This window comes from Mauremys mutica, chromosome 4 (assembly GCF_020497125.1).
Source record: "Mauremys mutica isolate MM-2020 ecotype Southern chromosome 4, ASM2049712v1, whole genome shotgun sequence".
NCBI lineage: Eukaryota > Metazoa > Chordata > Testudines > Geoemydidae > Mauremys > Mauremys mutica.
Window position 1 is genome coordinate 75,462,590 of NC_059075.1, and position 24,437 is coordinate 75,487,026.

General features: G+C 44.5%; 1 protein-coding gene across 4 annotated transcripts in view; it reads right to left on the bottom strand.

Moving 5' to 3' along the window:
- The window catches only part of EXT2 (exostosin glycosyltransferase 2), a 109,658-nt gene extending 94,821 nt beyond the window's left edge, over positions 1-14,837 (bottom strand). The window contains exons 1-6 of one of the 4 annotated variants that reach the window (XM_045015052.1): positions 14,706-14,837; positions 13,952-14,087; positions 11,954-12,088; positions 10,673-11,238; positions 10,404-10,493; positions 4,254-4,370 (exon numbers count right to left, since the gene is read on the bottom strand). In XM_045015052.1, the coding sequence (XP_044870987.1) occupies positions 4,254-4,370; positions 10,404-10,493; positions 10,673-11,208 (743 nt within the window). In that variant the 5' untranslated portion in view covers positions 11,209-11,238; positions 11,954-12,088; positions 13,952-14,087; positions 14,706-14,837. The remainder of the gene's footprint in view (positions 1-4,253; positions 4,371-10,403; positions 10,494-10,672; positions 11,239-11,953; positions 12,089-13,951; positions 14,088-14,705) is intronic. The other 3 variants (XM_045015053.1, XM_045015054.1, XM_045015051.1) reach the window with 3 other exon arrangements.
- Between the last annotated feature and the right edge of the window lie 9,600 nt (positions 14,838-24,437).

Genomic DNA, 24,437 nt, shown 5'->3' on the forward strand with positions numbered 1-24,437 from the left:
TTTGGCCAGATCTAATTATTATTGTATGGACAACAAGAAGTAGAGATAAGCTCCTCAAAGTGACATACAGATTATTGTAAATTTTAAGTCTTGAAAAGGGTGCCCAAAAGCTTGGGATGGGCAGCTCTTCATCTGTTTCATAAACTGAAACAAAAATAAATTTGCAACATACTGAGAGAGCCTCTGATGCAAGACTATTACAGCATGTGTTCACTTGGTTATATTTTACATGATGTTAGTGTTTTATTGTAAAGCATCTAGAACACATTGGATGACTGATGCTACGTTCTTCTGCTTGTAGACATTTTAGTTAATTTTATATGGGTGAAAGGTGCTGACAGCCCTGGCACCCTATGTTGATCCACAGAATAGATACAGTAAGGGCAGTAGTTAGATAAGTTCTCCTCACTGACTCAGCCGTGTGCCTTTGTGTTATCCTGGAAGGACCACTTATAGGACAGAGGTCTGAGTTTAGCATCATTGCCCCATTCAGCCATTGACCTCTGCTGAGACTAACACATTTATATTTATAATGTAAATTGCTAACATGCAAGATAAGTTATTTTAATATCAACATATTCAAAAATGTATTTTAACAGCTCAGGTCAAAAATGCAGGGATATAGTCTCAAGTTAGCTATTCATGTCTTTAAGCTGTGCAGCTCATTCATGCTGGAGTACAGCACACTGCACCAAAAACACAGTCCTAAAATTTATTCTGATCCTTCATTTAAAGATCAGCTAACACAGACTACTATGTGTGATGCAAGGAAATACACAGTATGTGCCTCTCTCCCCCACATGCTGCCAAGAACACTCAGGAAATATGAGGCCTCTATTTAAGATTCCAATTTCCCTCCACTTGATGGCTGGCATTTTTTTATTTTTATTTTTTTTTAAATATAAGGCTCTGAAGCACCCACATTATAAAGCTGAACTCTGCTCTACCCACCCTCCTTACCATCTCCACACTAGCAGTTTTGGCTGCTCCAATTAGACAGTTGAGTTACATGGAGTTGTTTTATTTGTAATGCTATTTTTGCAACTCGCAGAGGCTTGCTGGAATATTTACTCCTGGCACCACGAATTTATAACTCTGCTTTAGGCAACTAAACTATAAAGAAACTAAATCACAAACTCTAAATCCAGCTCTCTAAAGGAAACAAAACTAAAATTTACCTTACAAGCCAGCACAGCTGTTGGTAAGTGCTAATAATGGCAATGGACAGCCAGAAGTTGCACAAGGTTGTTCATTTTTATGCTTTAATCGTTTAAGACCAAAATTCTGGCATAACATTGTCAACATCCCATGACACCAAAACCCTGTGATCCAAGTCTTGCTACAAATGGATGTAAAATCCTAATGTATACCAAGCCTGACAGTTTAGAATAATGGTATATAATTGTATCTACTGACCTATGATCAAATTCTGACCAGCTTTCTTTTGTCATTTTTTCCCCACTCCCACCACAAAAGAAAAATAAAATTCATGGTGACCAATTGTTTTTAAAATTACATCAATGATTGGCCACCAGATGGCACTCTACCCAAGCTGTAGCCCACCAACTCTGCCAATAATCAGTGTGCAATGATACACGGTGGTTGCAAAATATTCACTAAATCAGTGACTGAGGCACTTGCTCCCAGATACACATCTGTTCTCTCATGCACTGCAACCAGCCATACCACCTGTGGACATGAACTATGAAGATGTCTGTACTAAAAAGAAACCATAGATGCTGAGGTCTACCCGATGAATTTTGTTTCCTACATGTGAAGATGATGTTCTCTCCCTCTGTGCTTGAGGTAACAATTTATCAAATGCCAAATGGGATTCACTTAAGTGTCACTGCATTGTTCACACACATGAATATTTGAAGCAATAAGAAAAACCATGTACATGATTACCGCTCCAGGTTGTCCTGCAATCATTTGTTTACCTTAGAGTTTGAGGTGACCTGAAATTCAAAATAATTCAGGTTTACAGCCCTCAAAAGACAATAGCAAAAACACTGACATGTAAGGTAAACTTCTGATTTGAAGTTGGCAGCATCCCTTTAACCACTTGGGTGCTGCCTCAAGTACTCAGGGTACACAGGTTAAAAATGCATCATTGTAAGCATTGCACTATGTAGCAGATATTTCATGTGTGAAGGACAACATTTGACAGGGAGTGATCATCACACAAAGGACTGAAAGTTTCTGGGTCATATTCATGGCTCTGTATCGGTTTTGCTGTGACATGTGAACAAGTCACATAAGCTTACTGCCTCAGTTTACTCATCTGTTAAATAGGAATAGTGACAGGCAAGTAAGGCCTCATTGTCAAGTGCTTTTGGCTGCTCAGGTAAAAAGGTATTATGAACACAATATTTTTTAAAAAATCATAGATTAATAGATTTTAGGCCAAAAAGGACAGTTAAATCATCTAGCTGGGCCTTCTGTATATTACAGGCCAGAGGATTTCATCCAGTTACTCCTGTAATGAGCCCAATTTGTATTTGACTAAAATGTATCTTCCAAAAAAGCAACCAGTCTTAATTTGGAGACATCAAGAGATGAAGAATCCATCGCTTTCCTTTGCTGTTTGTTCCAACAGGTTAATACCCTCACTTAAACATGTGTGTTTTATTTATAATTTTAAACTGTCTGGCTTTAACTTCCAACCATTGGTTCTTGTTATGCCTTTCTCCACTAGATAAGGAGCCCATTAGTATCCAGTATTTTCTTCTCATGAAAGTACCCAAATACTAATCAACTCTCTTGCTGATCTACTGAACAGATTGAGCTCTTTAAATAAGTCACTTTTTCTAGCCTTCTAATTATTTGTGTCTTTTATGCACCCTCACCAAGTTTTCAACATCTTTTTAAAATGTGGGCCACCAGAATTGGACACAGTATTCCAATTATCAGTCTCAACAATGCCATATACAGAGGTAAAATCCCTCCCTATTCCTACTCATTATTCCCCTTACACACACCCAAGGCTGCATTTCCCCTCCTTTTTTGCCACAGCATTGCAATGGGAGCTTATGTTGAATTGTTTGTCCACTAAATCCTGTTCAGAGCCACTGCTTTCCAAGATATAATCCCCCATTCTGTATGTATGGCATACATTCTTTGTTCCTAGATGTATAACCTCGCATTTGGCTGTATGAAAACATTTTTTTTGAATGGGCTCAGCTAACCAGGCAATCCACATTTCTCTGAATAACTGCCCCACCCTTATTATTTACCGTTTCTCCAGTCTTCATGTTGCCTGAAAATTTTATCAACAACAATTATATATTTTGAATCCCAGCACAACTCCACTGGAAACATGCCCATTTGAAGATGACCATGACTGCAATCTCTGGAGCGGGGCCAGCCATAAGCACTATGCTTCATTCCATGTATCATCTACATAGGTCTCAGCCAGCTACCGGTCAGGGAACATGACTATATTCTAACAGCAATCTCCCGCACCATTCCCCAACACATAAGAATGGCCGTACTGGGTCAGACCAAAGGTCCATCTAGCCCAGTATCCTGTCTTCCAACAGTGGCCAATGCCAGGTGCCCCACAGGGAATGAACAGAACAGATAATCATCAAGTGATCCATCCCCTGCTGCTCATTCCCAGCTTCTGGCAAACAGAGGCTAGGGACACCATCCCTGCCCATGCTGGCTAATAGCCATTGATAGACCTATCATCCACAAATTTATCTTGTTATTTTTTTTAACCCTGTTATAGTCTTGGCCTCCACACCATCCTCTGGCAAAGAGTTCCACAGGTGGACTGTGCGTTGTGTGAAAAAATACTTCCTTTTGTTTTTTTTAAACCTACTGCCTATTAATTTCATTTGTTGACCCCTAGTTTTGTGTTATGAGTAGTAAATAACACTTCCTTATTTACTTTCTCCACACCAGTCTTGATTTTATAAACCTCTATCATATCCCCCTTTGCCATCTGTTTTCCAAGCTGAAAAGTGCCAGTCTAATTCATCTCCCTAAACATTTTTGTTGCCCTTTTCTGAACCTTTTCCAATTACAATACATCTTTTTTGAGATGGGGCGATGACACCTGTACGCAGTATTCAAGATGTGGGCGTACCATGGATTTATACACACAAACCTATAACACTTCCGTTATCACCATTTCTTACAAACCTGCCCAGCGCCGTAAGCAAGTCTGAAGTTATATCTAGATGCTAACACCACACATTTAACAAGTTATTGGACTGGTTGCATTCACTTCACCAGGATCAGCTTACCCTGGTCCCCTCTCTGGCAGCTCCACTTCTGCAGACAGAGGGCTGTAAACAGGAATACTGACATCGTAGCCTTGCCGATAGGTCCACGTGGAGAAGCCTCCTCCAGCCAACAGGGCTCTGAAAGTGTAAGGAAATGAAAAGATTGTGAATGGAGCATGTAGGATATTACGTTTAAATTCCGGATCATGATACTTTGTCATCATTCCTAGCATATCAGCTGGCTTTTCTGCTTTGAGGTGTCAGTGTCTGTAGCACTTTTATCAATGGCTTTCCCATGAAGTTTTACCTTTATTTTAACTTACCCCAGCTGCAGTACAAAAGGGAACTGTGAATATTTCTTTAACATGCAGTTATACCGGCTCAGAACTAAGATATCAAACTCCCCCAAAAAACCAGCCTGCTTTGGGTGCCCCAGAATAGCTTTGATAATTCAAGCGGTGGAACTCTTTGAATCTTTACTGAGCCAGTGTCTCCACTGGTTTTTGGAGCACAGTGATGGTAGAGGTGTTGTATTTTGGATGAGATGGTCCTGATCACTTGTACTCACTAATGATCCTGTTGTCATAGCTAAATTGCAGTTTGAGTAATTACATCCTAAATTAATTCTATCAGTCTAGCTTAACACCAAATTCTTCAGTTCCTGCCCTACTTTGTGTCTAATGTTGCTCTGAACTGTTAGAGGCAAGCTGCATTTCAGTTATAGGTGCAGTGATTTTGTATTTCTTAAAACACAAAGATTTTTCAGAATTGAAGGCACTACAGAATTGTTAACTATTATATTTCAGAATATACCACATAAAATAGTCAGTTTACTTAGATTTTACATTAAGGAAAATGCTATAAATGGCAAACACACTGACAAAAGATAAACCATATGCTCTGACATAAACCTCAGAGCAGATGAAGCTTGTAGTACTGTCTACTGAGAAACAGAAGAGTAATAAAAGATGGTTATCATAGAACAATGAAAATGTATGGCTGGACAGGATCTCAAGAAGTCATCCAGTCCAGCCCCCTGTGCCGAGAGAGGACCAAGTGTGCCTAAATCATTCCTGATAAGTGTTTGTAGAATCCCCATCACTGAAGATTTTTAAGAATAGGTTAGAAAACCTCCCTATATGTAGAGCCCTGCAAATCTGCAGATATCCACTTTATAGCCATGGATATCCACAGATGGATATCCACAGATCCACGTTTGCAGATGGATGCAAATCCAAATTTTATATCTAGAGCCCTGCAAATCTGCAGATCACATACGGATACAAATTTTGTACAGGGGAGTTGCATCTTACGCGGGGGCTAGGTTCTGAAGTCAGCGCGTAAGGTGAAAATCGCGTATAGTCAAATGCTCATTGAGTGAAATGGTGGGCGGAATCGCCCGCACTACCGGTACAGTATTTAAATTGTTATTTTTCTCGTTTGTTTTGTTTTGCCGCGCTCGTATAGTTAAAATTGCATAAGTTAAATGCAACTATGATGCGACTCCACTGTATCTGTGTAGGGCTCTACCTATATGAAGATACAATGTAGCCTCCCAATGGGAACGCCTTGACTGTCATGCAGATAGTCCATCTATGGCTTTTTCTGTGTAGGGCAACCTTTTGCCGGACAGAAAGGAAGAGCTTTAAGGACTGGAAAAGAACATGATGGAGAGAAAATAATGAATCTTTCATATTGCCAGCAGAAATTTGAACTCTAGTGTATTACACATTTGCTATTCCTGACTGTGCTTCTTTGAAACATACTAGCAGAGAGAGACCACCTTTCAGTCCTCACTTCACCCCCAATGGCCAGGTGGCACAATGAATGCATTGCCCTAATTTAGGAAATCCTGGATTCAGCTTCTTTCACTCAGCCTTCCTGAACAATTCATTACACCTAGTCATTCACTACACAACACTATACTTTAAATTGTCCTAGGGATACTGAGTCTGCTCAAATTACCATATAAAGTAATTTACATTGTGGAAAAATATATATTTTTCCAATGCCAGTTCCACCCATTTTCTGGCGAAAAGGAGCAGGACATGACATACCATTGTACTAGGCAGTACTGAAAGAATCCTGAGGAGCAGCATTCATTGTCTGTAATGATTAAGATGATTATGGATAGTAGCCATATTGCCAGAGTTCACTAGCTAAGCAGGGATGTGTCTTGTCAGTACTTGAATGGGAGATATCCAGAAAATGCCAGGGTGTGACAGGAAGCAATACTGATGATTCATTAGGTGACTCTCTTGCTCGGAATTAGCACCGAACCAATTCCTTAGCATGATGTTTGAAGATGCTATCTTTCACATTTGATGTAAAACTAAGCTTGCAGATTACTCTCAAAGACTCTAAATTATTTTTCATCAGAGTAAGGTGTCCTGGTCAGATTCCAATAAATAACTACTTTAATAACCTTGAAGTTTCTACAGGATGCTTCACTGCCTGTCCTAAACAGTAGCGTGGAGTTGTTCTGTGCTGTTAAAAAGCTACCACCCTTTACTCCAGATATGGCTGCACTGCAGTGATGATGCAAGCAAAATATTTTTAGTTTGTGCTAAGGTGCTACAGAAACACAAGACATTTTGAACTTGCAGTTCTGTATCAAACCCAAACATACCAGCACTAGCTAATTACACATTACAGAGAAAGAGGTTACTTGAGCACAGGATGAAAAATTTAAAAGGTGCTGAGTGAGAATTCAGGTTCCAAAGCCAGAGTGATTATTTTGGATTGCAATGCCCTACTTTCAGTGACTGTATGTCAAATGTTGCTGTGACTATTTCCCACCCTTCAAATTTCATGTTCCTTGTCTCATTCGCATTAATTCAACTGCAAGGCAAGGAATGAAAATTTGGATTTGGCTCATGTCTTGCGCCTCTCGCGCTTTTACACCCAGGTTATTTTTATCCCTTCATGAGAAAACTGCAACCAGATTGTTTTAATTGGATCCGCCACATAACATGACAGCATCTTATCAGCCTTGAGAAAGCAGGTATGCATCACACAGATTTTTACCAAAATAAACCCACAGGAACCAATACCAGTTAAATAACTCCACTCAGATTTTCATCATACAGTGCAGTAAGAGAATCAAGGTATTAGCCTTTAGTACTGAAGACAAGTAGTCTTTAAATTGCACTGAACTAAAGATGAGTAAACATGTTCTCAGTTCCTTTCTCCTCCCTTCCACCCCACCCTAACCTCTTCCCAGTCAGAAAGTACCAAAAATTGTCTGCATTCCCCTTTGCTGTAAGTTTTCTTGTTCATGTCCAATACTTACTCTGGAGCATCACTAGTTCTCTCCCCCATCTTGTAAACCCACCCTCCTAAACCTCAGTGCTGGGATGTAAATAGCGGTTAAAAAAAGGAACCATGTAACCAATTAAAAATTTATCAGTTAAACGTTTAACCAGGGAACTAGGAGTGCGGGGGTGCTGAAGCACCCCCACGTTTTATGCAGCCCCCCCATCCCTGCCGACTACCAGGCCCCAGGGCAGCAGTGGAGTCCTGGGCTCTGGCCAGCAGTGGAGTTTAATTGTTAAGCGAAACTGGTAAGACTGATGCTTTTCAGTTAATCGGTTAAGCTTTTACATCCCTAATCAGTGCCCAACTCAACAGTTAATTCAAGAACCAACAGCAAGGAGGCAGGCTGCCTGGGGACTTGTTAGGTAGGGTTTCCTTCTATAGACTAGGTTTAGGTTTACCCCAAGAAAAAGTTCTGAATTGCCTTGTCTACCAGCTAATGGAAATCTTTCTTCATCTCTCTGATAGCAACCACTATATTACCTGATAGAAAATTCTTAGAGAGTCTGTTTTCCAAGCATTAAGGCTAGGCTGCTACATATTCTACAACACTGTCAGCAAAGCAGTTTCTGCACCAATTAAACATACTACTTAGTACTGACAACGCATGTTTCCATCTTCAAGGTCATGAAACCAAAAGCTTTCAAGCTGCCTTCTGGAAATCCCGATATTGGTTTTAAAGCTCTAACAAAAACAAACAAACTAGTGAGGTAACCTAGCTAAAAGTTTTCCAGCTAGAGGAATACCATAAAAGACATCACTACTCTCCTCTGCACATAAGGTCTTATTTTACGCAGATTAACGTTCAGCACTGAATCAACACAACATATTTGTCATATTTCATGAACCTTACAATGTGCTGTTTTTGGGCCACATATCAGATTTGGTACATGCTAAAGAAATAAAATAGACTCTTTGTGCAAGCTTCCCAGACAGCCCCAATGTATACTTTAATGTTGACCTGCTGCACTCCTAGGAAGTCTAGTGCTAGAGCCTTACAGAGACTACTAATGCACTTCATTCTTGACCTTCAATTCTGTACAGCTGGTCTTGGTAGATTTGAACTGAGGTCTTCAAAAGTGAAAGCTTCATGTAATAACCCCTACCACTCAGGCTCTCTGAAGATATTCTGACTACAAACAAATGTGTCACTGATGGCAAGTTTTACCAAAATGGAGTCATGATTTGTTACATAGGACTTCATGACTTTCTGTTGCAACAAAGCAGTTTCTTTCACTCGTCTGACCCTGTTCCCCCTGTAACTAATAGACCTCAGAGGATTCAGAACTACCTGACTTCTCCCAGTAGCATGCCATATGCTTAAAACAAACAACTACTGAAATAATATATTTGCTGTGTATGAAGTCCAAGACACACAAGGCCAATTTTAAATGGATACCTGATACAAAAGAGGTTAATAAAACAAAAAGTTGTGAAGCACATAGTAAATCTATTGCATTAATTCAACAGATTTATTCCTTTCATAGGTACAGTTGCTATTATATATTATGTACCAAAACAGAGCATTCTATTAAACAGAATGCAAATGAAATGAAAACCTCTCAAAATGACAGAACTTAAGAGAACACAAGTGTGAGAGAAGTTACATGTTTAACAAGTTTTAATGGTAAAAGAATTGCTTGACTGCCCTCTTCAGGCCAAGTTTGTGTCAAAAGCACCTAACGTGTTTTGTTTTTTTACCTTTTCTGACTGCAACTACGGTTTAATGTCAGTAAAGTAACTCCAAAAAGTATAATGAACACTGCTGAGAAAAATCTACTCTGTTTTGAAATAAAAACACAATCTGTTGCCTATGTTGCAAACAAACCAAGATCTAAAAATCCAGCCACATTCTCCCTCATATGCTATCATCGGTAGTAAAGATCCTGCAATCACATTTTAGCCGGAATTTTGCTGATCATGTGGCAGAAGAGGTCCATCTTGCTCTCTAATAGCTGTATTGGTTTTGTAAGGCCTACTGCATGTGGGTCAGTGAAGTGAAATTATTTACTTTTTTATGCTTAATATAGTTGGAAATTTCTTCCCTTTCCCATCTTTCCACCTAAAGTGTCTGTTCTTTATTATAGCTATATTCTTCATACCCTTATTCCCTTCCCAGAATGCCTGTAGAGAAACCTACCCTACAACTAACAATTAATATAAGGGTTCAAAACTAGTAATTTCCTGGCAGGAATTTTCAAAATGCACAAGCCAGAGAAGGATAGCGAAAACCAACAGCGTTAAAGTCAGCGATAAATTACTGGATCAGTGCAATTCCTGAAATCTCACACACAACAAATCAAGCTCTGGGGTCAAAATCATCACATTCGATGTTGAGTCAGCTAGAATAGCAATATTGTTTCTTTTGAATACAAAGCAGGAGCAGCCAAACTTTGCCCAGCAGAGGCAGCTAGAGGGAAGCCCAAGAACGGCTCCTAATATGATTTAAATGGAACACAGTCTGTCAGTCTTCATCTTCACTAAAATGCACCCTGTGGAGGCTACAGGTCTAAGCATCGAATGCTTCACCTTGATCAGAGGCGCCTAGCAGCTAGGATCAAGATGGAGCATTGATAGCTGCAATATTTATTACCATGGGCCACACTCCCTGTGAATTTAAGGATGGGCTACATTGTAGAATGCCATGGGCAAACAGTTGTCCTCTCAACTTAAAGAAGCTAGACAGTCCATCTCCTATCAAAACAGGGTAAGACATACTCCACCTATGTAAGAGTCAGGAACTGTTTTGTATTTGTATTGGGACTACCAAGAGTCCTGAGCCCCACTTCCTCTTTAAAGACATTTTATCCTACACACCGCTCTCCAATGCACTCAAAGAAACTGCATAATGCCTACCTATCTCTGGGAACATCCAGTGCTGTGTTGTAGTCAGGTGGCCCCCCAGGCAGCATGTTGAACAGCAGGTGGTTTGTGCCTCGATCCCACCTAAAGAGAAGAAATAATTAAAGCCAGTTTGAGAGCTGTTCCCTGAGACATGGATGCCAGACTCTCCTAAATTCTGATCTCAGCTCTGACCAGGGCTCACTGCAGAACTTTTCCCATCACTAACCTTATCCTTTCCAGCTCTAACTTTATGATTCACAAAGGAAGGTTTCTGTAGGTACCTGGATAACTGTGCCAAGGCTTGAGCAGTTTCCTTGATGCGGAGCGTGTTCTGGTTCAGCACATCTATGGACGGCACAAAGAGGCAGGCCCGGTTGACATCATCTGTGTAGAAGTCACTGTCAGAGATAGCAGTCAGCAGCTCGTTGTACTCCCGAGAGATAGTGTTGCTAACCAGCATCCCATACTCATCCACATATTTCTTCAGTGAATAGATATAGACCTTGATCTTGTTTTTGGGGTTGAAGCCACAGCGATAGACATCAAAGCAGGTGTGCATCCTACAGCTGAGGTCTCCCCGTTCTGGGATGGGGCTGTCAGCAGGAAGCTTGACTACAGGCACATCATGGACACTGCGCTTTTCCACTGTCCAATCACTGGATGACTCGATGGAGTGTGGCCAGAACTGGAACATACCCGTGGCAATAAGGCCAAGCAGGACAATGGAAAAGAGTGTGATGTAGTAGATGCGGTGCTTGGTCTTCATTCTTGGGATGAGGGCTGGACCCCGGGTGTTATATTTGGCTGACGCACACATAATGGAACTAGCCACTTCTTCCTCGTGTGTCTAGAGGATGGGGAGACAAATGCACAAGGTAAGAATAGGGACAATTTTAAGTGTGATAGAAGAGACACAAGTATCACAAAGAACAGGAATGGCAGGACAGAAATATATTCAACTCCCTTTTGGGAAGGCTCCTTTGCCTCAGAGGACTGCACTGACATTCTTCAGATACTCAGGTCTTCCATTGGAATGTTAGGTGCTGGCTGCCCTCTGTATCAGGAATGACACTTGGAAGCACCAACACAATAACAGTTACTTGCTGGGACCAACATCCTTATAAAATATTTCAGCCAAACTGTTAACAGCCACAATGTCAGAATAACAAATGGGCCAGAGATTTAAAAAAAAAAAAAAAAAAAAAAAAAAGGACAAATAGGAAAAGTCATTATATAGGTCCCACCCAGTCCATCTCCCAGAGTATTCCCAATGTACGTTTCCTAGTATTGTGTGCTCAAGGACTGGGAAAAAGAAGTTAAATGTACATTAAGTATATAAACTGAGGCAGCAGGGGAATCTCCAATGCCAAATTCAACCTCATTCAACTCAGATTAATGGGTATGTGTCACTGATACCCTTATTTGCCCAAAGCTGGGTATCATACAGGACTCACAATCAAGATGCAGTCACTAATCTAGGGTGGGTTGTAAAAAAAGTATACAGTAACCCTGTATAAATACCACCTGTCCATCCTGTGTGGACTAGAAAGATACTAACATACTTTTTGTAAGAGCAGGTGATTGCCCTGGTGTCCTTGGCAAATGTGCTCTTTCACCCAAGTGCAGCATCAGCTGGTTTTCTCTCACCACTGAAGAGGCACTTCAGTAGTGCCATGTGTATATCCTTGTGAAATACTCTGGGATGAAAAGCAAAACATAAAAAATTAACTGTAGCTGGGGACTGATAACATTTTCCAGGATTGATCATGTAGGTTAATTTTTGTGCTTTCAAAATTGTGGTTACTAAACAAAGCCAACTTGTAAACTTCAGGGTGAAGGAACAGCAACTCAAGAGAGAGACATAATAAGCAAACTGTTTGTTATATATATAGAGAGAGTGTGTTTTGGTTTTTGAGATCCAACATAGTTAGAACTCAAAACTTCTCACATTAAGGAAACTAATCATGGCTCCAACTTGTAAACTGTTCAGCAGCAAATTTTTACAACGTTAGTGCTTTGCTCCTCAAGAGGAGTGGTTCTCAAACTAGAGCCGATGCTTGTTCAGAGAAAGCCCCTGGCGGGCCGGGCGGCTTGTTTACCTGCCCCATCTGCAGGTTCAGCCAACTGTGGCTCCCACTGGCCGCAGTTCACCACTCCAGGCCAATGAGGACTGCAGGAAGGGTGGCCAGCATGTCCCTCGGCCCGCGCCACTTCCTGCAGCCCCCATTGGCCTGGAGCGGCGAACTGCGGCCAGTGGGAGCCACGATCGGCCAAACCTGCGGACACGGCAGGTAAACAAACTGGCCCGGCCCACCAGGGACTTTCCCTGAACAAGCACCCTAGTTTGAGAACCACTGCTCTAGAGCATGGCTGATCTAATCATATATTCTTCCTTTTTTTGGGTAAGTGTAGAGGGCAGTTTTTGAGAACTAAAAGAGAAATTTAATGGGAAAATGTTAGCCAGACAGAAATTATACAAACAACAAGAAACCACCACCACCAAACATGAAGAAATTGAAGAGTATGTCAAACACAACAGTTTTTACCAGAGAATGTTGGGACAGAGGTTGTTTGCAACTTGAAGTGATAGCACTTATGCAGCACAGCAAGATGTTTTAGACACCACTTAAGAAGTTCTCAACTTTTAATGCTTCAAGTCAAACTAGGTTCACATTCTGATTTCAGTTAAATAGTTTTGCCAGCCTACTATTGAACATTCAGCAGATAAAAGACTGAAGTCATAGTGTAGCCAGGAAAAGAACAGGAATTTCACAGTATTACTGTCAGTATTATCACCCAAGATCTTCTATGCTACTTCAACCTTTTAGTAAATTATTCTCTCACTCCCCAGATACATCGCTGGAATCATCTGATTTATCACAGAGATCATACATTTGTGACAGGCTCTTGAGTCACTGAGAAAGACTTTTTTTCCCCCTAAGTGTCAGTTTCAGACAAGGAACTATTTAATCATTTTTACACACTGCATAATTAGTCTCTAGAACACACAGCCACCAGATAAAGGCAAAGTCCTTAAGAGACTTCAAACAGGAATTAGACATGTGTAAGATAATAAGAATTAACACAGTTACATTAGAAACCACTGAAAAAATTAAGAGGGAATATTAGTCTTTCTGCTTCAGGGCATCAAGGATAAAATATCAATGATTAGGAAGAAGCTTCCCTGATCAACAGACTGTCCCATAACCATCCATGAACAGACCCTTTAATTGAATTTCACTCACTCTAGACTTCCTAGAGATTACAGGGTTGCTTCCATCTTCCTCTGAAGCAAGTGGTACTTGTCACTACTAGATGGATACTAGTTTAGACAGATCTCTGGTCTGATTCAGCATCGTATCTCCCTCCCATGTTCTTAAAAACTATGAACCTTGAGTTGAGTGTGGGAATGAGTGTGTGGAGAATTCTCAGATTACAATTTTATAAAATTACATTAGAACCCTTATCACTCAGGTTGTCAAAGAACAGGCCTAGCACTAGCCTGGTTAGCCCAGAAAGCCTTTGTTAAAACAAAACTTCTCCACAAAAGCACTTCCTACCTCAAGACTTCACACAGAGATGCATCCATATAAGAAAAGTTGAGGGAGTGGAATGAAACTTCAGCAGTGCTGACAGACACTAACAGGAGAATTGAAAGTACGTGGGTGATAGGTCCTGGCCCCTCAGTGATTTCACCTGCATCTCACAACACAAGATTTAAAATCAGTTTCAACCCAATGGGTAAAATAGATGTGGTTGATAGCCCGCCCACATGTAGTAAGAAAAAAGAAAAAAGGTCTTTAAAATAGTAGGAAATATGTAGGGGGTTGGACTAGATGGTCTCTTCCAACCCTAATATTCTATGATTCTATAGCTAGACAACTGCCCTACTGCAGTGCAAGTTTTCGGAGGAACACAGCACCTGAACAGTGAATCCTCCCCTCCCCTCCCCTCATGTGATTCCCAGTCAGTTTCTCCCCGTATTTTGTCAGTCGCAGCCCGACACTCCCAGGCACAGATACAGAAATGTTGTGAGGGAGCAAGGGGCTGAACGCCTCGTGCGGGCGACGTGCATCCCGAGCGCGTCCCCCCACCTGCCCGCTGCAGCGCCCGCCGCAGGATGCCTGCAAGGCCGCTGGACACATCAGTCACCCGCCCCCTCCCTGTGACACGGCCTCCCCCAGCCCGGCTGGAGCTGGCTGCCTCCCTGAGCAGCCTTCTGCCCCCCCCCGCCGGTCCCTAACGGCGGCACCGGCACCGCCCCCGCCAGGCCGCAAGTCTCAGCGCCCTCCACAGCCCCCACCCCGGCCTCACCTCAGCCGGCAGCGGTGCAGGCTCACGGCCTCATGTCAGACCGCGCGGCCCCGTCCAGCAGCCGGGGGGGGGTGGGGGCGGCGCTGGGCCGGCGTTCGGGGCAGCCGCCGGCGCAGAGCTACCCACCCCGCCGCCGGGCCAGGGCTGACAGCGCATGCGCGGGAGGGAAGGTTCGACGCGCATGGCAGCAACTAGCACAGCGACCCCGCGTCTGCAAGCGGCGGCGGGTCGGCGCGCATGCGCGGTAAAAGTAGCTCGCTGGCCCCGTGGAGGAGCCGCAGCTGGCTCTGCGTCTGCCCGCGCCTACCCCAGGAGCGGGAGGCGGCCCCGACACACCGCAAACCGGCTGCGCTTGGGTTGGACGTCGCGGGGTGTCGCTGTCTGGCAGCAATTCTGTATGGAGCAAGAGCTGGGGGGCACGGCTGGCGCCAGCAGAGATCAGGGGCACAGGGTTGCCAACCCTCCAGGTTTGGCCTGGAGTCTGCAGGAATTAAAGATTAATCTTTAATTAAAGATTATGTCATGTGATTAAATCTCCAGGAATACATCCACCCGACAGGGTGACCAGGTGTCCACTTTCAACCGGGTGTAAGGATCCCTGGCAGCTCCGGTTAGCACTGCCGAACAGACTTTTACTGGCCCAGTCGGCGGTGCTGCAGATATGGTGACCAGATGTCCCGGTAAAATTGGGACTGTCCTGATATTTAACCCTTTGTCCTGCGTCCCGGTCAATGTACGATCGGGATGCTATTTGTCCCACTATTCAGGTAATGAGGTGAGCGGGAGCACTCACAGGGAAAAATTGCAGCCCCTCCTTGCCTCCTTCTCCCCCTCTGCCCCCAGTGCACTGCGTCCCCGCTCCTCTCCCCTCCCCCACCCTGCCAAGCACTTCCTGCCACCTAACAGCTGTTTGGCGGCGCTTAGCGCTTTCCAGGAGGGAGCGGGGCTGTGGCGCACTCAGGGGAGGAGATGGAGATGAGGCAGGGCAGCGGCGGGGACTTGGGGGAAGAGGGTGGAACGGGGGCAGTGCAGGGGTGGGAAGAGGCAGGGGGTGGGCGAGCACCCATCTGGCAGAGGGGAAGTCGGCACTGTAGGGGTGAGTGGTGGGGGGGTGAAGAGGTGGAGAGGCAAGCGGTGGGTTGGGGACTGAGGAGGGACACAACAAGCCAGCGGCAGGTCAGAGTGGACTGTGGGCGGGGCTGATGGCACCCCAATGTGTCCCAATATTTTGGTGTGGTGATCTGGTCACCCTAGCTGCGGGGCTAAAACGGGCTAGTCCCTACCTATTCTGGGGCATCATGCTGCGCCCCAGAAGTGGCCAGCAGGTCCAGCCATAGGGTTCCATGTGCTGCCCCCCACAGCACCAGCTCTATACTCCCATTGGCCGGGAACCAGCAAATAGGAGCTGGGGGGTAGTGACTCCAAATCCCTCAGCCCCATTCCTCTGCCTGGAGCCCCCTCCTGCACTCCAGACCCCTCAGCCCCACCCCAGAGGCTGCACCCCCAGCCAGAGCCCTCACCCCCTCCCGCACCCCAACTCCTTTTCCCAGCCCAGAGCCCCATTCTGCACCCTGAACCCCTCATTTCTGACCGTACCCCAGAGCCCACACCCCCATTTAGAGCCCTCACCCGCTCCCACACCCCAACCCTCTGCCCCAGCCCAGTGAAAGTGATTGAGGGTGAGGGAGAATGAGCCACTGAGGGAGGGGGAATATAGTGAGTGGAAGGGGGTGCCTCGGGGAAGGAGCAGGGCAGGGGGCGGGGCTAGGGTGTTCGACTTTGTGCCAATAGAAAGTTAGCAACCGTACAACCCTAGGAATGGCGGCTGGTGGTGGCAGCAGGGATGAGTACGTGGCTGGTGATGGGGGTGGGGATCAAGGGCATGGTTGGTGGTGGAGGCAGGGATCGGGGGCACAGCTGGTTAGGGGGGATTGGGAGCCTTGCTGGTGGGCGGAATCAGGAGGCATGGCTGGTGGTGGTGGGGATCGAAGGCATGGCTGGTGGGGTATTGGGGCATGGCTGGTGGGGGATCGATTGTGGGCATGGCTGGTGAGGGTAGGGGAGACACTATTGGTGCCACCTGCTTCAGGCTGTTTAAGACTGCCCGCATAGCTCCAGTTCCACAGGGGACCCCACAGCTACACGTCCAAAATCATTTCCAAGTTCTGTGGTACACTATCAAGTTAAGTCACACCATTAGGAGAGGATCATGTCTTGACATGATGACATCATGTTACATCAGGGTTTGATGACATTGCAATGGAATGACATCTTTGACATGAGGTCACAGGCCTGTGGCATGCAAGTGTAAGATGTAACTGAGTTGTGTAATCAGGTGATAACATTGCAATGTACTATGATAACATTCTGGCTCAGTGTTGTGTTCCATCACATTGTTATTTATTTTCCACAAGGTACCAGTGTTATACATATGGCCACGGTCATTAATATGGTTTCTGGGGCTCAGGTTGGGTGATCTTCAGTATTAAAAGCTCAGGCCCCTCTCACTAGAGCAAAAGGAGTAAGAGTAAGCAAAAGTAAGAAACAGACTGTAATACACATTGGAGAGTAGTGCATATCTGATCACACACACTAAGCTGGTGCACCTCACTAGGCATTGTGTGCAAGCAGAAAAAGATAGAATGATACCTACAAAAAAACTTGACAGTGGTGTGCTGAGACCACAGCCTATCATGCTGATCAATATTGTCTCATTATTTCCTTGTACACCCCCATCTGTCTTTCAGTATCCATCTGTTAGTCTCTTGTCTTAAACTTAGATGGTAAACCCGTCAGGGCAGGGATTGTCTTTGTTCTGTATTTGTACAGCACCTAGCACAAGGGAGTCCTGGTCCATGTCTGGGGTACTACAATAATGTGCCATATATGGCTTGTGCCATATACAGAACTGAGAAAAGTGGAAAACCCCAGAAATGGGAGACATTAATCCTATTATAAGTATCACCTGCATTTTGTGCTTCTAGTGCAGCTGCAAGCCTATTCATGTGCCACCAGAGATGGTATGAAAGGAATTTCCTATCTTCAAGCAGTAACAATTCAAAATCCCATTTCCTCTCTTCCCCTTGGGCATCTTTCCCTTCACTTGGAGTGCAAAACCTGGAGCCAGGAAAGCTACATTCTCTTAGGAAGGGGATTCATTTCGTCAGCAGCACTTGCATCCTGCAATCATTTCCTCATCTGCCACTGACGTAGGGAGCAAGAAACCAAGGGAACTGAACTGACTAGTGCAAAAGTTCTAAGTAGTTTGTTTTCATTTCTAGCTTCTTTAGAAGCTTCCACCAAGTCTCCTCAAGCACTTCAATTTATAGTGCAAAGAGCCAAACCCCACAAGTGACAAATACCAAGATGTACTTTGAATGTTGAGGGATTCCTTAGCTCTAAGTGACCTTTGTGCTGCTGTGCCAGATTATTAAGGACCCTGAGGACTGAAGCCTTCTGCACAGAATAAATCCAGCACAGGCAGCAACCATGCAAGCCTTTCCCACACAAACCACTCCCTTCTCATTGTGATTTACCCCTGGCCTAGAGGGACTAGCCCTGAAAGGGGAGTTCAGGGATTTGTTTTTTAAACTGAAATGTACAATGAGCTTTCATTTTTCCAGCTGCTGCCTCCCTGTCTCTTTTGTACATTTTCATTTGGTTTCATTCTTTGCTCATATTCCTGGCTAACTAGTAGGAAGGGACTGATGGTGAAAGAAGGATTTTCTCAATTTCTTACTGTAACAACCACTCTCAGCACCTCTGAACTACTGCAAATGCCAAAGCATCCTGTATTTGATGCATGGATCCGGCACGGCTGGCAATGCTGCCATTTTTCAGAGCTGAGTGAAGGGCTTCCAAATGGGGCTAGGCCACAATGTTGACCATGTAGCCAACTGTGGAGAGAGCCACACGCAGAGTGAGGATGGCTGGAACAGCTGTCTATGTTTACTAACTGGGGAGGGCTGCACCAGATACTGGATCACTTCTGCAAAATTGTATCATCTCATCAACCCCCACCCACTAAGGCTCAGGCAACCACTCCTATTGGGCACTGTCCTTTTCGTCTCCCCCAACTCCATCCACCCTCACTTCCTGTCTTTCTATCCCACGTATTGGTCTTTCCAGCCTCTCTCTTTCCCTCCAGCAGTGTTAGAAGCCAAACAGGTCTTTGTTATTGTTGCCTTTTTAATGGCTGGGGGCAGCTTCTACATCCATGTGCTGCTGCTCTCCTCTCCCAAGCATGACCCAAGCCAACCACTCCAGTTTAGGATTTTGCTGCAGGCTGCACTGCTTCCTTCAGGTGGTATAGTGCAGGGAAGCTGCTTTCCCTAGGTGGTGAGACTGGGTCTTTGACTGTAATACTGCTGAATTCAGCCACTCCACCTACACTGAAAAAGGAAATGACGTCATGAGGCAGCTAGATGTTGGCTGCACAAGAGTAGAGATGGCTGTGCAAAGATGTATAATGTACATTGTTTATTTCCATCTGGGGTTGGAAGTCCTGGTGTCTGTCTTAGTGGGAGCAGTCAGACTTAAGGTAAGAGTGAAAAGCCTGAATTGGGCCAAAAACAATTAAATGTAATCTCACTGTGAATTTAAAACTGAAACAACAATGGGAGTGTGTTACGGGCAAGACAGAGCAATGAGCACTCCTAGTGAAGTAAGAGATTGATCATGGCCAACAAGTCCCTTCCTGGATTCTCAGCGAGGCACACTACCCATTAACATCATCATTCTACTTAACCCACCTGCCTAGCTGCTCAGAAACCATAGTGATAGGCAATGGCCAGACTGGAGAGATTAGAAAGCTGTCTATTACCATGGTATCTACATGTCATTTCTAACCATTCCAACAGCACAGTGATGGGTCCCATATGATAACTCAGATGGACAGATCCTTCCTCCCCTACCCCCACCACCACAAACAAGATCAGGAGACAATGTGACATAATTAAAACCTAACTAAAACAATTTTTGTAAAATATAAAACCCGCTTTTAACATTTGAAATGGATATAACCAAATGGATATGTATGCGAGCAACAGGGGATTCTACACACAAAGGAGGAAAAGGGATTGCGGGTATGGGGACCAGTAATACGTCTGAGGTCAGAAGAGGTCAGAATAGAAAAAATAAGAAATGTTTTTAAAAAGTTTGAGAGCTCTTTCAACAGTGGAGTGAGATAAACAGACATAGATTGAGGGTGGAACAAGCTCTGAATCATAGGGCAAAGGGCACCTCTCCTAACATCCTAAAGTGGGGGTAGGGGGAGGAATTGCTAAAAGTTTGCAGGTGTCAGAGCACAGATATGTGTTGGGATAAGGCTCAAAGGATGAGGATTTTGAAAGAATGATTACTGTTATTTATTTACTATTAACCAAGTGCTGGATACCACAAACATATGAGAAGCTGTCCCAAGGAGCTTTAAAATCTCCATGAACATGGGCTGCTACAAAACCCAAGTAAATAGTCAGTGATGTTTAGCCCATGTCTGGATAGTCTGCTATTTTAAATTATTGCATTAATGCTTCCTTGATGGGAGGCCTTGAGCAGGTGTCAAGTATCAGAGGGGTAGCCGTGTTAGTCTGGATCTGTAAAAGCAACAAAGAATCCTGTGGCACCTTATAGACTAACAGACGTTTTGCAGCATGAGCTTTCGTGGGTGAATACCCACTTCTTCAGATGCAAGTGGTGGAAATTTCCAGGGGCAGGTTTATATATGCAAGCAAGAAGCAAGCTAGAGATAACGAGGTTAGATCAATCAGGGAGGATGGGGCCCTGTTCTAGCAGTTGAGGTGTGAAAACCAAGGGAGGAGAAACTGGTTCTGTAATTGGCAAGCCATTCACAGTCTTTGAGCAGGTGTGGGGCACAACAGTTTATTTTGATCAAATGTGCAGACCAGAATTGCCTTAGTCAGTTCCTTGGAAATAAGAAAAAGTACTAGCCTAAGGATGCTCTGGCAATTTTCCAGAAGCCTAATGGCAGCTCTAGTTTACAGAAAACAGTGCAGACTGCAGTCACCCTCTTCTGTAATCCAGAGTGGTATGCCACAGGGACTCCGGTACCAGTATGCAATGCATCAGCTTGTTCAGAAGCAGAAGACCAAAACACACAAGGCTGAATTCAGCCTTGGCATAAGTGGGCACATCTCTACTGAAGTCAATAGAAATTGCATGCACTTACATCACTAATGAAGCTGATCCCCTCTATCACCTCTGATTAAAGCAGAGGGCAGATGCTGGCCATATTTGCTTGCCCCCACCTTCCCCCAACCCCACTCTAGCTCTTTGCCCCACTCCTTGCATTAACCCCACTACAGCAGGATGCTGTCAGAAACATTCTTCTAAAATGTATGGATTGGATTCAGTTCACCTCACCTGCTCTGTGCTTTTCGGTGGAAGGGCAGGCAACAGCACCTCGTGGCAGCTGAATTTCAGCCCCTGTTGCAGCGTTACGCCAAACCATGCTGGGGCCTGTGTTCCAGAATACCGGACCATGGCGAGTGCCACCCAGGGGACATAGTGGTTGGGACCTGGCGAGAGCCGCCCTATCAGCCAAGGCAGGTACTACAATTTGTGCTGCAGCGAATATGGCTCGCGGCGGCTAGGAGTCAGTTGGCGGATCCCACTGGGTGAGTCACGGTGAGCTCAGCTGATCAGCGGCGGTGCCGTTGGGACTAGAAGGCGGCGGGGGAAGGCTGCCTGTGGGGGCTCCTGCTCTGGGATTATCGGGCTGGGAGGGAGGTGGCAGACTTCCCTCCGGGCGCAGGCGCAATGGGCTGGGGAGGGAGCCTGCAGAGGGGTAAATGCTCCACCACAAGAGTTAGGCTGGTACCTGGTGTGAGCTGCGAGGTGCTCCGTGGGAGCCTGGCTGGTTTGTGTGCCCTCTGTCCTACGCACGTGATCCAGTGTTTTCATGAGCAGCACCCCACTTAGATGCTGCTGGCCCCACTTCTGGTTAAAAAAGAAAACCCCAGACCTGGCACTCCCACCTGTTTTTATTTTTTCGCTCTTTATTTTTCTTTTCTTCTTTCTCTTGTCATGATGAGGCATGGCCACAGCCACTCAGCAGAGGAACCTCCCTCTTTTCTTAGTTTTTCAAGGTTTGGGTTTTCTTTTCAGTTTCAATGTCTTTCCATTATCTTTATGGTCCTCTGACCTCCGTTGTCGCCTTCTGGCTGGACAATACATGGGTGTACAAGTTATTTTGTGTAAACAACTGGTTTGGGAATAGCCCCTCCCTGCTGTGAGCAGTACTTTAACATGTAGTACCAGTCATGAGCCTACTAGTCTCTATACATTCGTAACCACAGGCTATATACCTATCTTATAATGATGTTCAGAACATTACAAGATTTCATAAAAGATCTTACTTGACATATTTTTCTACACAATAACATTGTATACACCCAGTTGTTTCAATTGCTTATTCTTTGGAGGGGTTACACCCCCTGTTCTCCCCTGGGGGTGTGGCAAGGTGTTCTCCCCCTCCCCCCAAAAAAAATTTTTGTGCTGCTAGAGTTACTTTACTTTCAGACTTAGGACTACACCACTACTAATTGTGGGCTGGGAAGATGAAGGCAGGAGACAATACAGAACCCTTGCATACAACTGTGTTTTCTATTGTTCTCCAGGCTGAGCTCACCAAGTAGCCAAGCTGCACTCAGTGCAGCTGAGGAGAAAATAAAAATGATTTTACATCACCTTGATGCCCCCCCGCCCAAACCTGGGGACAGCGTAGGCCCTGGAGAAACTTAGTCTCTAAGTTTTGGCATCTGATGATAACACCTCATGGGGCAATTCCATCATTCAGGGCCCTACAGAGCCCAATGGTGCTCCGGCCATGCCCTCTTCCCCTGACATCAGCCCTTCAGTAGTTCTGCATCACCTGGGAACTTCCTCTATGCCAATGGCATCCCCACTCTGCTAATAAAGGAGACATTTATTCCGCCAGCTTTGTGCTGCCAGAGTGGGGCAAAGCAGGCAGGATGTGGGAGGGACACGAAATGGCCATCTTGCTACCTAACCGTATAGCTAAGTTACCCAGGTGTTTAAAAGGATCTTATCACCTTAGTATCTGAAAGTGTCAGTCTCCTTCCCCTAAAAGCACATTTTTCCCCTCTGCTATTTCATTGTAACCGTCATCATCCATTGTTACCTCATGTGTGGTTGCAGTGCTGTGGCACTGCCATGTGAGTGAGAGAAAGATTGTGTGGTGCCTGACCCAGTTTTGTAGGGAAGGTCTGTTGCACATGTTGTGTAAGGCCCTTTGGAGCAATCTTAACCCTTATTGTCAAAGGGTTAACCCTGTTCACCTCAGCTTCTCCAACAACAAAGGTGCCTTGTGCAAAGCCTGCCTTTACGCACACCTATCAGTGCTTCCATGTGGAAAAAGCATCAGAGAAATGTTCTCTCTGCAGTCAGCCCTGTTCTCTGCCCTAGGCTCCTCTATGCATTAGGTAACAGATGACATAATATGTCCCCATTTTTATTTACATTATTTTATCTTTATAATATTTTCTTTATATTATCATGTTCTTCAGTTTATGAAACACTTGCATCAAGCAATCAGGCCACAGTGTCCCCATTGACTTTGATGTGTTTGTGACTAGAGTTTTCCCTGTCATTAATTCAGATTTTATTTATTATGACACAAGAGGCTTTTGCTTTTAAACCTTCTGTTAAAACATGTTGTGAGGTTTCTTGTGCATTGCTCAAAAGCAATAATTTTCCTTGATCTTAGTTTCTTTAATAAATTGAAGCAAACAGTACATTGTGAATTGACCACTGCCACTTTTATGAATCGAGCAAGGCGCCATTCATGTGCTAGGGCTGTGTGCTGATATGAATGTGGTGATCTCTGTGAGCAGTGGGACTCTGTGTGAATGGTGATTGAATGTGACTGAGCCATAGAAGGGTGAGCTGTGTCATGTGACAAGAACATTGGCTAGTCCATGTGCTGCTGAGGGAGGGGAGGGAGACAGAGGGTTGCTGAATGCAGCGTGCTGATGGATGCCCGTACAATGCCCACAGGCACCCTCTCGCTCTCTCTCTGTGCTATTCCAGGGAGAATAAAGTGCAACTACTCAATCGTAGCTGAAAGATTTAAGGAGGCTTTAACGGTAGTTTCTTTCATATAGGAAAATTTGGGAAGTTTTCCACTAAGAAAGAGTTTTGCAAATTATTAATGGCTGAGTGAAATAAATGCAAGGAGCCCTTGCTGTTCTGTTTAGCAACCGCAAGGAGGACACTTTTGACAGAGATTTCCCTAGAACTTCAGAAACACTAGCTTTACTAGTTTGTATTCCAGTGGTGTAGCTGAACCAGACAAGTCTGCAGCACACGGTATTATTTTTAGACTCTTCTAGGTTGCCATTTTTTATCCTGTAAAAATACTCATCAGCTTCTGGGTGCCAGGCCACCAGTTTTTATAAATGTGTCAGAGTCCAGATTTTTTTTCACCCCACCTTCTCTCCTGCTTTTAAAGCCTGTTATATACAAGTTTTTTGAGATGGTGGGGTGTGCATGATTTAAATTTGTGCATCAGATTCTTCCGTTCACAGATCTTTAGCATCACACAGTGCATTCCTCTGCTGTACGCAACTCTGCTTATCGTCTATCATGGGTGAACTGCTCAGGTACATAGAATTGAAGGCACGGGCAGGAAGAATCACCATAGTGCCTGCTTATGACTCTTCAGTCAGCTCAGCATTCCTTTGCAATATTGTA